The 14,131-nt window shown below is 43.1% G+C and overlaps 1 protein-coding gene across 1 annotated transcript in view; it reads right to left on the reverse strand.

The window, feature by feature from the left end:
• Positions 1-14,131, reverse strand: part of LOC142397155 (protein diaphanous homolog 1-like) — a 75,896-nt gene that overhangs the window by 25,845 nt on the left and 35,920 nt on the right. The window contains exons 15-17 of the mRNA XM_075480499.1: positions 13,920-14,099; positions 11,570-12,130; positions 10,043-10,157 (exon numbers count right to left, since the gene is read on the reverse strand). Of these exons, the coding sequence (XP_075336614.1) occupies positions 10,043-10,157; positions 11,570-12,130; positions 13,920-14,099 (856 nt within the window). The remainder of the gene's footprint in view (positions 1-10,042; positions 10,158-11,569; positions 12,131-13,919; positions 14,100-14,131) is intronic.

Consider the following 14,131-nt stretch of genomic DNA (forward strand, 5'->3'; position numbering starts at 1 on the left):
GGGTGCTGCCTGTAGTGGGGGAGCATGAGGGCAGGGAGGTAGATGAATAGAACTGGGAAGGAAGAGGAAGAGGGAGAGAGACAGGATGTAGATGTACACTTTCATGCAGTACAGTGTTGTGCATCACAAGGAATGGTGAAAAATTAAGGAGCCTCCCGGGCAAAGCAGAACCCACATTTCACAGAACATGACAAATGCAGATCTTGAGTAATGGAGCCAGAGCTTCCGCATGCAAATACACACACAAAAACAGGCAGCTACGAACACAAGGACCATCGGAGCAAACCAAATGCAGCGAACCACGAAGCATATACAAACACATACTGGAATTACACACCCATAAAAAGCATGCATAAAAGTCAATTTTGTTGGTCGAGAAATTCTAAATAATGTCCTCAACAAAAAAAAAAAACTGCATACATTACAGCGTCACATGATTACTGGTAGCAAATTAAGGTCAGAAAGTGGAGCATGGCCTAGCCCACCGAGTCTTGTAAATACCATTGGTGTCTGGTGTAAATGCCACTGGGTTATCCATTTTACACACAGCCTCCACAGCCAGAGACCAGGGGGCATGCTCCACCTGCAGATGTGACTACAAGAGCTTTCAGAATACCCAGAGCTCACATACAACCTGGCGAGGCATAAACTTCATACACATGTATCCATGAATAAATAAGAAGCTGTGTACCGTAAGAATGTGGGTGAAATGAATAGTTTTAATAAGTTTGGCTGTGTGAGAACCCCGTGGACATGGTCTGAGCCATTAGCACAACAGTCTAATAGCTTTGTAGCACCCTAATAACTCACTACGTAGCCAACATCAAGTCAGTGGCAGCCTTAAGGCTACTGTTAAACAATTGGACCGAGCTGTGAGAATTAGATTTTTTAGGACATTTTCACATTCCTCCGTTGTTGCTATCCATCTTTCCATTTTTTTTTTCCAGTTTACAATTTGGTTTACCCTCGTTCACAACCATAGTTTTTTCTGTTTCCATCCATCCCTCATTCATTATTTAATCTTATAAGAACCTCTTTATCAGGCACAGGCAGGAGAAGAGAGCTGAAGAAATCAGGAGAGAAAAGGGGAGAAGAAGGAGAGAGATGCGGCTTAATGCTCATATCTTAACTTCATCTTTCAAGTTGTTGCTCTTTACCCTCCCTGTTTTTTAAACTTATGCTATCAGTGACATCAAAGTGGGCCAAGTCTCCAGCGTGTGCGCGCGTGTCTGCCCTAAGGGATAGGTAGCTAATACTGCAAATAAAGTAAACAGAGAGGGAGTCCCGGACCTTCATCAGAGATTGCAACGACAATCTACTCTTTCCTCATTGCAGCCCTCCATCTCTTGTTTTCTCATGGCAACCATGCTCTCTAATCACAGACAGCATAATAATGACTCCTGATCCTTCCCATCTAATCAGAATCTAAATCAAAGCACTTTTAACCCCGACTTTGACACCTCAGATATGTAAACACAAAAATGTGCGCCCACACTAAAGCCTAAATATATACGAAAAAGATAGGGAGGAGAAAATAGGAGTATGCTGCTGTGACCAAGAGGAGCAAAACCTGAGACATGAGTGGGTGGAAGGATTGTAGGTGTGCATGCATATGCCTTCATCCCCACCTCTTTCCATTTTGTTCTCGCTTTCTTTCCTCTTAGCCTGGGTGAAAGGAGACAGAATCACAAACACTGGAGGTACTTAGCATCTGTAACAAGCTTTTGAACTCATCAGCCAATCCCTCAATTAAAAGCACACACTCAGAGATTACAAACAGAACAAGCACATGTATTTAAGACAAACAAAAACAAAAAAAAACATGCCTTCCCATCAGCTCCTGCTCAGCTGTCACATAACTAGGAGCATTTAAACAGTAATGGCATTGGGATGAGAGACTGGGTCGCTGGCAGGCTGGCTAACCGTGGCTGGTTGGGAGAGAAGCCGAGTGAAGCAAAGAGGGCCTATTCCGTCTAAAAACAGGATAATCTTTAGGAAAGAGAATAGGCAGCAGGGAGATTAGGCACACACAGCGGTAATGCTGCTGCATGAACACACTTAGCTCATTTGCATGTAAAACAGTGGAGAGAGAGATGTAACAAGGGAGAGATGAAGGGGGGAATGGAATGAAGAGAAGGAGCAGGACAAAAGCATGAGAGTGTGTGTGTGTGAGGACGCTTACATGTGTATGGGTAAGTGTATGCTTCCGTCTGAGCATATGAGAGCTGCTGCAGTTGGCAGTGAGAACCAATGCGAGCACACACAGATGTGTTTGAACCTGATAAGACCTGATGAATAAACAGTGTTTTGCGGCGGTTCCATGAGCATGAAGAGATGGTGAATGAGGGAACGCTTGCAATTGCCGAACTGAGGATACCCGCCGAGGCTTAGAGAGCGAGCAAAGCCAGCCTAATGCACCGCTACTGTTGAGGGCTTAAGAGGTATAGTTCGGATTTAAACTTAAGCAGTGGTAGACATAAACACTTAAATATACACTGAAATGCACAATGCTAAACAAATCCCAGAAACATCACATCTCTCATTTGCATGTCATAGCTACTTATTAAAAAGCTAGTCCATATTTATTCTTCATATAGGATACAAGGAGCATTCTGTAAGCAGTATTTAAGAAAAGCCTTTCAGATTGCAGCTATGAGTGGAGTGGAAGCACATTATCTGCCAAGAGTGGAAAAACAATCCTGAACTACGCAAACCTTTCCATTCACTGCATAGTTTGAAGATTTGAAACGGTTCCGAGTGAAAGTCTGCGCCATGCTAGAAATCTTGGACAGTGACAGTATGATGTACGCAGCTAAAGCATCATTTTGCAGTCCAATGTGCTAGAACTCTAATTTAAATGGACCTAAGTGCAGGATGTTGCCATAGTTACTTAAAATGCAAGACAAAGAATTCTCCCAAAATAAGCCAATACTTCAAATAGTGTAAAAGCAACTATAGTGGCCATGAAACATCCAAAGGCCTGCTCGACTGCCAGTGCTTGGTTTGTCTCTTCTAGGCCACTGTAGTGACCTGACAGTACAAACTGACCGAGGACGACAAGGACTCACAGCGTATTTCGATGAGTGAGTGACATTCAGACTGAGGATGTACACTGCCAAACTAGCAAGAAATACGACAACTCTGGAAAAAAATAAAAAATTTGATGGCAAAAGAGAGAATGGACAGCAGTCAGTTTATTTAACTAACAGGAGCAAAAGCAGAGCCTCCTACAAGATGGGTTCAGTTATTTTACACTTGTGTTGGGAACCAACAGAAATGAAGCAACCACCTAACTGCTCCCTCTTGAGTCCCAACAGAGTTTGCTTCAGAAGCCTTTGTACCGCTCTCTCTGTGTGACTGTACTGGCCTCCCTGTTCTCCAAAAGACAATTTCTATCCACAGCGGTTCTGACTGTTCTGACATAAAGATGGCTACATCCACTTCTTATTTACACTTAGAGCCTTAATTATGAGGGTGATTATGTATCTGGTCTGAAATCACATTTGGTCCCCGTCTGAGGAACTGGAAACACAGCTGTGGAAATGCATGTCTAAACATCCACTTAGCTTGATGCCACTCAGAATTAATATTACATAAGAACGATCAAGAGATTTATACTTGCGTTACATAGGACCCACTTTACACAGAGCCATAGTAATGCCGACCTGTGAAAACTGATGGAGAAAATGTGGAATACAGCAATAAGAAGAACTATTATAATAAGAAAGAGTTGCATTCCTGCTCTTTACACAGCATTTGTGACCCATACATTAACCTGCTTCCTTTTCAGCAGTCCCAGTCTGAACACTGCATGATTTATTATATAAATTGCTGTAGTCTATGCAAATACACACACACACACACACACACACACACACAGAAAAATCATAGAAAAGGTCAAACGCATTAAACAAAAACTTTTTAAAGCCAATACAAATTTAGTACACCACTACATGGCAACAAGGGTGAGGACAGAATCTTTTCACCAAGTGACAACATACCGGGCTAATAAATCAGGCAAAGGCTGATGGGCCTGAAGTGAAAACTGCAGTTCCTTGAATGACCACTTGAGGCTGTCCCCAAAAGTGAGTCTTTCCCCCATAGACCCTCATGTTAAAACGCCAAACTTTCTAATAGAAATCAATACGTTTACAGCCTGGGGTGACGTCATGGGGGCTCCACCCATCTTTTTTTTTTATATACAGCCGGGGCTTAATACAGTAACCCTCGTTTAAACATCTAAAAAGATTTAGCGCGCACACACACGTATATATAGTCATCATTCGCATTTACTGAAGCAAATAGGTAGAAGCCTACCATTAAAAAAGTACTGCAGTGGTAAATTGTGATTTAACACTTACTGCTGCAGTGAGTAACACTGGAAGACACATTCTGTGGTTGTAGAGAAGATGTAACTCTCATTCAGCAGAGTTTAATTATTGATCTGCATAAAGCAAACAAAACACCTAAGAGGATACAGATAGAACTGGGTTAAGAACTGTTCAATGCATTTTTAAAAAGGGAGGACCGTGGTGAACCGTCGTCTTCATGGAAGAAATTTGGTTGTGAGAAAATCTTGTATGACCGTAATCCAAGGTCACGAAACATCTGGCGAATTGGAATCATAGAAAAATCTACAGAGCCACTCACGGCATTGTGTGACAGAGAAAGTAAGAACACCGTCTATAGCCTTCCATACAAGCCTGTGGGGGCAGCGTTATGCTCTTCAGTTGCTTCATCAAGATTGTGAGAGATTGGTTTAGGGAGCATGAGACATTATTTTCCACACATTGGCCACCAAAGATCCCCCCACTGGGAATCTGGAGAAGATTTAATATGGCCTCCTGACTTTCCCATCAATACATGATCTTGTTGAAAACCGAATACAACGACGGAGAAGAAAGTTGTAATCAAAGCTAAAGGTGGTCTAACACGATATTAGTGTCTTTTTCTTCTTTTCTTTTCTATAGCCTGGTAGCCTGATTCAGTCTCAGATCAAGAAACATGAACTTACCTATAATTCTCTGCAACTAAATTTCAACAAAATGAAAAAAAAAAGGGCCATAAAAGCATTATTTTCATTTGACATATTGTCTATGAAGAGTCCCTCTCGGCCAACAACAGAGTAAATCTATGGAGACAATATTTCATGCAGTCACACTGTTGACATTTTTATAACACTCCAGCAATCAGACTGCTGTAAATAACGGGGACAGAAAAGTAGGAGACTGCCTTAGTTATATGACTAACATTGAAATTTTCTTTGAATTACAATGACTTTGAACTAGTATGCTGTAGCAAAAACAAGTTGCAAGGTGGGTTAAAAAAAAAATGACCTAATCAACAGTAGACCACAATTCTGTGTTTTTCTTTTATATTACTAATATATCACATCACCATCCTTTTCACTGATTGCTCTGCAGCCCTTGTGAGGCCCCAGGCAAGTATTCATGCAAACACACACACACACAGTGGGTACTTTCATGCTGATTGGTGGCTCATTAAGGTGAGAAGTGAATGGAGCAGACCTAAGAGGGGAGGGTGAGATGGGGGAAAAAAAAACTAAATAGGTATATATATATATTTTTTTTTTTTCACACAGACCAACACACACCTAGAGAGAACACAATCACACCTACAGAGAGGGAAATTGATTTTGTCAGAACACAGGGAGATCAAAAGGCTCATTATAATTGGTCTCTAAATGTGGTGAGCTCACTCACCCACTTTCTCAAGCACGTACACCAGCATACAGGCTGCACCACTGCGCCAACAAATATCAATTCACCTCGAACAATTGGGTTTTTAATTCACAGGAAGTGAATGCAATACAGGGGAGTGCTGTTGCATGTGGAGGTGTGCTATGCGGTGATCACAAAGGGCCACCTTAGGGTGGAGGGATCTCCACGAAAAAACAGAAATGAGGACAACATACTATAACAGAGCACAGGAAGCACAGCAATACACAGAAGAGGGAATGGTGTAAAGGCTGGAGAATTGGGATATGAAAATGATCCTCCCATTATGAGGATTAATAACTATATATGCTCCTGGCCCTTTTCTCTCCCGAATCAAATTAATCACCACCGCTCCCCCAAGCCCAGCCTTTCCCTATGCTCACTCTGCTTTTATTTCACCCACCTCCACCTCCTTCCTCCCCTCCCCGTCTCTCGCTCTTGCTAATTGGCCTATCTGAGGTGCCGACTTCAAAAGGCACCTGCTATCAAACAGTGTGCAAAAGTTAAAAAAGGACAGCTCAGAATGTATAGAACCATGCTCGATGAAGAGCATGTTCTACAGCGATATGCAGAAAAAGCACCTTTGAATACCGATCGGCCATTATTATTCATTATTTCACGACGGTCAACAGTAAATAGTAGAAAAACATAAACCACTTCAAAGTGAGGAGTTGAAAACGTAACTTCAAGGAGAAAGTGGAGATAAGCTCGCTGCTTGAAATCTTTTACACTAATCCTTTAATAGATTCCCATACCAAATTTAAACAATGAGTTTGTTTAGTTACAAAATCCTAATGAGAAAAACAACATGTCTGACTGTGTAAAGGAGTGATAATATAGCAGTAGAATGTGGCTCATTATTTCAGTTTCCTCTTAACCAGGCTGAACTCTACCACAATCAAACCTTTAATTACATAACCACACTGCAACATGTAGTCTTATTAGTACTATAGTGTCACATATATTCTCTATCATTATTATAATATCACACGACACACCCAACATATCAAATGCACCATTACCAAACATTATCTTAATAAGTACCCTGGTCCACAGGTCTGACATAATATTCCCAGTCAACTCACAGGAGTAGTTCTATATTCCCACTAATAAATAATCATGAACCCAAGACCAAATAATCAAGTAAACAAGAATAGTTTTCTGTTTAAATTTGCTATAGATGCAAATTGATCCATTGAATGAATTTCAGTGCACTGGACACATCAGTTAAGAAGATAATTCCAACCATCTGAAATTACAGTAGGCAATTTACAGTAGCCTATATTTAGCAGTAGGACTCAGTTGGAGGAGCTCCCTACCCGAGCCTCCAGCAGTAAGCATCCCATACAGTACCAAACTGCAAAGCATCAGTGACCAACATGATACTCATTAGTACAGGCACAGTTTGAAAAAGAGAAGCTGTGGTAGAGACGGGCTGCGGCTGCGAGGTGATTTGCAGATAAGGCAGCTGAGGTAGGCAGGCTAATGCAGTTTAAGCACAGCGATCTGTGAGAGTTACCAAGTGAATGCATCGAAAGGAAACAGCTGATCAATCAGCTGATGTGTGCTGGCTCTGATATCAACTGATGTACCAAGATGTCAGCTGGAGCTCGTGCTGCCTTTACGACTACTCTGCTGAATATAATCTGTGCTGTTGGGGGGAAAAAAAAAATCTATCTTAGGCTCGGTTTACATTAATTCATTTCACCATTTCTTCGTGTCGGCGTCTTGCAAACTATTTACATTTACACACAAAGTTGCTGTCGTCTCAATAAAAGCCTAACTGTTTACTTTGAAACGGGGATCGGCTGATTCGCTAGTCACATGACTAATCAGCCATCACATCACATGATCGCCCTTGCATCTGGAGCATGCGCAACTGCTTAGAAAATACAACCTACAGGAAGAATCCCACTGTTGCTACCTGTAGCACGTCACGAGCGCCAAGAGGAATGGCAAGCATTTGTTCTTCCAGTGTGAAATGTGTGTTCTCGTGGACAGATGACGAGGTGCAACTTCTTTTAAACACAACCATGGACTATAAAATGTCGGTTGCGGCACAGTGCATAGACTGGGAGAAAGGAAGTGTGTAACTGAAGTGAAGCACTTCTGTTTGTTTTGTTTTTCCCAGCACTCAAGTCACATGACCAACGATACCAGCCTAACGAATCAGGGAGGAGTAAGTCATAGTGATGTTGTCCAACCAGGACGTGTAGCTACAGCTCAGCACTGCGGATCCTCGTTTCTCAACGTTTACAACTGCTAAAATCAGCATCGTATGCGAATGCTTACGTGGGCTCCGGCGTCTTTGAATCCTTCCACCTATGAAGTCGTATTCCAGTATTTTAATGTAAATGGACAGTGCATCCGCGATAGAAACGATATAGAAACAGATTAGTATAAACGGACCCTTAGTAACATAAAAGTGAGGGTTCCAATCATAATTTGTCCCGAGTTGAGTGGCAGATCGAAATTTTGACCCGTTCAGTGGCTGGAGAGGTGAGCAAGGATAGCTCATGTTTTTCGATACACCGATACAAACGTACAGAGCAAGAAATAATTGAATGAATAAAAGCTTAGGCAGATATTCAGATACTATGTGTGAAAGTGTTGAATTGCATATTAAGAGCCGAGTACATCCAGAGGGTTTATGTCCCACCATCAATCCTCTGCTTGGTCAGAGGTCAACACCTCTGACCTCTGAGGGGATGTGTGCTTAACAATCCAGCTGCTGGGCAACTGATTAAGAGGTAGAGGAAGGGTCAGGGTTGGTCATCAGTGTTTTGGTGTGAAGTCAGTTGGTTTCTGAAGGGGATTGTGGAGTGAACAGGAAGAGAACGAATGTGCCAAGAAGATTTAAACTGAGCTGAGATTTCGGAGGAGCGATACAGCACTCGGGGGAACGCATCAGGCCTTCAGTGATGTTTGAAAGGCAATATAGAGCAAAACATAAAGGTTCAATCTGCATGACCAAAACTAGTGCGAACTAAGTCACTGCATGACCACACAATTGTGAATACACACGGTAGCCACAGTAGAGATTAAACCGCAAATGCTCACTCGCAAACACAGATGAAATCCTAATGCTTACACAACAGCTCAGTAAAATCCCAAAGAATCTTTTATTCACAACTGTGAATTTTCAGCAGATTTAAAACACACCAGGGAAATCAACAACATCCACCCCTTACCGCCCAACCCCACCCTATCCTCATCCACTAAGTCAGACATACAGACAGGTGTGGGGCTATGAAAAGGCCACGGTGTCTTTATACACAGCACTCAGAAAAGGTTATTAGACATCATCCAGTACAGGCGGCTGTCTCAGCCAATAAAGAGAGGAGGTGTAGGTGCAGGGGCCAAAGGGAGTGGAGGAGAGTCGAATCATGAAGTGGCAGGTGGATGTTCGGATTTGATACACTGGTGAATGCAGATGGGACAGCTGCCAACCCTGACATTTAACTGACATCAAGAGCTAGCATCAGCTATGTGTGCACGCACGCTACTGTTTATGTATATGACCTGCACAGCACTGTGCACGCGCGCGCGTGCGTGCGTGTGTGTGTGTGTGTGTGCGTGTGTGTCTATGTAATGTGCAATGCGACGGAAACTGAAGGTCAGATGAAATCACATACACACTCAAAGTTCCTGGTGTCCTGGTTATGATTTGAATATGGAGTAGTTGGAGCAGAAGGCTCTGTGGCACTGGGACAAGGTGATAGGGGTGGACAGGTGTGTGTGTGTGTGTGTGTGTGTGTGTGTGTGTGTGTGTGTGTGTGTGTCAGCGCTTTGTGATAGGACAGCAGGTGGCTAGTCAAAGGACATCAGTGACCTTCTCCTTATCCATTCCTATACCCTACTCCCTTTGTCTATTTCCCCCTCCATCCCAATCCATCTCCTAACCTGTTGGGGAGAGTTCTGTCTCTGCACAAGTCATGAGCACACTGGAAATGTGAGCCACCAGGTGTGAGTGGATAATTCATGAACTCCTGTGAGAGGCTGTTTTGACACAACATTTCTGAATAATGTAAATGTGCAGTGTTTCCTCCAAGGAGAAGTAGAAGAGAAGGTCTGACGAGGCTAGACAAGACGTGTTTGAAGAAAAATAAATAAACATAAATGGAAGTGAGGTGTTCTTACCCTTAGAGGCTGGTGGAGTCATAGCAAAGGGTTGAAAGTCATCCAGGACAGAAGGGAGGGATGCGGAAGAGAGGCAAAAAAAAATGAATAAAAATACTTTTCATGACGTGAAATGGTACACGACAGCAGTGGCTTATTCAATAATACCCAATCCACACACTCACACTTGGTCTGCGAGGAGAAGGTCAGGGTGAGTTTGGCAAAAAGGTCATTGTTTTCAAATTTGTCCTCTTTGGCCTTGACCCAAAAACTGCTCTCAGACAGGTCCTCAGCTCCGATCTAAGAAAGGTTCGTGTGTGCCAACAGTGGAGGAGACAAGGGGGCAAAACAAACAACACTGAGATGAATGCCATCTGTTAGGTAATTGATTCATTAAAATAGACTCAATTTTCCAAAAATGGTCATCCAGGCACCTGCCAAACAATGAGACACGCAGATAGAGATTCAGCAGAACAAAAGGAGTTGGCAAAGAGTATGATGGTATAAAGAGAGGAAGAGAATGAAGGAGGGCACAGTGGAAAGCAAGAGAACACATTTAGTCATTCTCTTTCATTTTTGCCATGAAGGGAGCTTTACTTTTAAGAGTTGTACACTGAGAAGTAAGTTCCTCTTTTTTTCCTTTTCCACCCTTATTTGTATGCTCTCACACAAGTCACAATTAACTTTGCACATTTTTTTTTTCCTCCTTCACTTTCTGAATGTTCTTATCGAGGGGAAAGAGAATGAGAGGAAAGGAAACCCAGAGCGAATGAGAAAGCAGTGGTAGTAAATTTAAAGATATCAGGCCTTTCATTATGGACAAAGCCTCAGGGATGGGTGTAGGACAGAACAGACAGAGAGTATGGGAAGGAAATGTGATATGGGGATGAGCTGAAGGAGCGAAAAAGAACGCAAGAGAGCATGCAGAAGGATGAGACCAAGCCAGGGAGAAGAAAAAAAAAAAAGTTAATTTAAATTACAAAAGAATACCATCCTTTCTAGCAGCAATTTAATTATCTTTCAGTGGTGCAGTTAAAAGAGGAAGGCTTATTAAAACGCAATTTCTGTGACATCCTCGTCAAACCCTCGCACCCGCCCAACAAAGAGAGAGCGAGAAAGAGAGAGGCTAAATGCTGATGAAGTCTGCTTTAGCCATTAACCAGTAGCTTTAGGCGAAAGAAAGACAGTGACGTTTTGATGTTTTAACCATCACAGATGAGAGGGAGGAGAAGAACATGAAGCGCATAGGCATGGGACGCACGTATGCATTCAAGTCACTTTAGGTCAAAATCTCCCTGTCAAAGCCCCATTTTACATTTCTTTCATACTGGTGCCGGCACAAAAGCACACCTTGAGCTTTTTCAAGATAGTCTTTTAAACACCACAGGACTCTAAAATGATAAAGTGTTTGTATAACATCTGCTTGTTTTTACACCAGCAGCCTGTGTCATAATGAGAGCCTCGGATATAATCCTTCATAACAACAAGTTTCAACACCGGCTCGACATCTGGCATCACGACCAATGACCATCAAGAATTCTTCAATCGCCTGGTCTTATTCTACCAAACATCTGTGGCAGGAGGTGCCCACCATTAGCCAAAATGATCTAACCTACAGGTTAAAAAGCATTCAAAATAAATGAATGATTACATTGCGACTTGGTCAGTATTTTATCATCAGATAAATCATCCATCTCCATATCAGGACTCACCTTACTCCAGTTTGCTCTCTTCAGTTGGACCTCAGGCTTGTATTCCTTCTTAGGTTGGAGCCCAAAAGGTAGTGAAGGTGGTGCAGGGGCACCCCAGCCTCCCATTACAAAGCCTGGTGGTGGAGGAGGAGCACCTGGACCCCCAGGTGGTGGCGGTGGTGGTCCCATACCTGGTAAGGGTGGAGGCGGTGGTGGTCCTGGCATGCCAGGGAGGGGCGGGGGTGGTGGAGGTCCTGGCATGCCAGGGAGGGGCGGGGGTGGTGGAGGCCCTGGCATGCCAGGGAGGGGCGGAGGTGGTGGAGGCCCTGGCATGCCAGGGAGGGGCGGGGCTGGTGGAGGTCCTTGCATAGTAGATGGGGAAAAAATGCAAGCATGACCTGGTAATGGAGGTGGGCCCGGGGCTTGGCCTGGTAAGGGTGGGGGTGGAGGTGGCATACCTGCATTCTGACCAGGGAGGGGTGGGGCAGGTGGTGGAGGGGCTAAACCAGGTGTAGGCACAGGAATAGTAACTGTGACAACCTTAGTTTTGGCCTCTTCCAGATCCTTTGACAGCTTTTCAATCTGCAGGGACAGAAGTTTACAGAAAGCCATCACAAACACTAAATAAATATAGAGCAACATCTACAACTGACCTACGGCATATTTTCAGAGTATTCTTTGAGCAGATACTACCCCCTCATCTACTTGGCAAAATAATTTCCTCTGAATATAGATGCCAACAGAAGAAAGAAAGAAGAAAAGAGGGGACAAAGTGATTAGAGGAAAGATGGAGAGAGAAAGTAAGAACAGGAGGGAACTAAGTCCACCGAGGAATTTAAAAGAAAACATTTTAAAGAGGAGGGAAGTCTTAATCTAGAAGCGAGACTGAAATAAATGTTTAATTTCCACCCTAAAATACTGATTAGTTTTTACATCTAAAAAGGAGCCAACTTTCGAGAAAGCTGTATCATCATTGCACATTAAATTCGGGTCAGCTAATAAGAGACGGATATAAATATACTTACTACATTAAATTTGGAATGAATATTTGTAGAGGAGCGTATTTTCTCCTCATATTTCCACGTATATATAAAATAAAAATATGGCATTCTTATAGTACATATGTGTGTGTGAAACAGTCTGTGTGCAGCAGTGTAACCAAACAGTTTGAGTCATTTCCTCAGACTCTGAAAAGAAGACAGTAACGGACCGATAGAGCCTCCGAGGCAGGCTTTCTTAGTGAGGCGGCACATAGAGAGAATTGGGCACAGCATCATACGCGGGGACCCTGAGAGATCTCTACATGTGAAGAAATCTTCGATGGGCAGGGCCTCAAACGCAGAGAAAGCGAGCCATCTTCGTATGAGAAGCTTGTTTGATGCTTGGCTTGTGTTGTTGATGCTTTGGACGACTGTGCGCGTGTGCGTCTGTTTAGGGCTTTTGTGTGGTGAGAGGATGGCTCTTGCTGGCATCATTCACATTGGATGAAGCTCATTTTTGAAGATCTCCAGCTGACTGACACGCACAGAAACATCTTTATGAGGTTATGAGCACACGCGCACGGAGACAGACTGTTCTGGGTCACTTGGAGTGTTTGTGTGTTTGGTGTCACTGTAAGGCAGAGTCCAGCTGGTGTGGCAGCAGGACACCGACAGCCAAACAATCCTCCTCTTTGCCTCCCAACTATATGAGTGCGCACACAAACACTGCGTGTGCATCTTGGCCTTAAAAATATGTTCGTCCCATCTCCATCTTCTCCTTTCTTTAGTCACTCCCATTCTCCCACTTTCCATTATTTATTGAGATTCCTAATCTCTAGAGGATTTGACTTTGACTCAAAATTTGTGTTATTTTCCCTCTTTTCAATGCGTACTTGCCGTTGGCTAAACCATTTAAGGCCGAGGGGCGGGGGGGGCTTCGTCTTTATGTGGGTATTCCTTGATGTTGAATATCTCTGTGATGCTTAGACTTTCTATGCTCTGTCGATTTAAGCCTTGAAATGTTTTTCCTCTCAAAGTGAAGCAATTTTGTTTGTATTAGTTTGCAGGATATTAAACAACAATGATTCAATTACCCAACCCAGTCCTCATCGATCATGTCCAAATGTTGTGGTTCCCTCATATTGGCAGCGCCATGAAATATTGATGCAATACTGAATAAAGTTTGTTTGAGCTAGTCAATTGGCCACAAAGATTTCTAGAATCTGAGTTAAAGTCGATTTCATTTCTATAAAAAAAGTTTTAGAGAGAAGCGGTCACATTTGGCTTATTGAGCCAATACTACGCAGTAAAAACACTCAAACAGCTTCTTCTTCTTTTTTTTATTAAACAGAAAGACTGAAGGGTGTGCGTGTTTATCTGTTTGCGAGTACCTGCTTTTGCAAAGCACTAAGCTGTTGCTGTAGTCCCTGGTTGTCTTTCTCTTGCTCCTCCTTCGAAGAGGCCAGCTGTTCCTTGTCTCTGCTCAGGTCCTGCACCTTCTGTTCATAATCACCCTCCAGTTTCTTCAGCTCCACCTGCAGCTCGTGGCGCAACGTCAACTCTGCATCCAGCTGATACACATTTAAAGCGTCGTAGTTGGAGA

Source organism: Odontesthes bonariensis, chromosome 13 (assembly GCF_027942865.1).
Source record: "Odontesthes bonariensis isolate fOdoBon6 chromosome 13, fOdoBon6.hap1, whole genome shotgun sequence".
NCBI lineage: Eukaryota > Metazoa > Chordata > Actinopteri > Atheriniformes > Atherinopsidae > Odontesthes > Odontesthes bonariensis.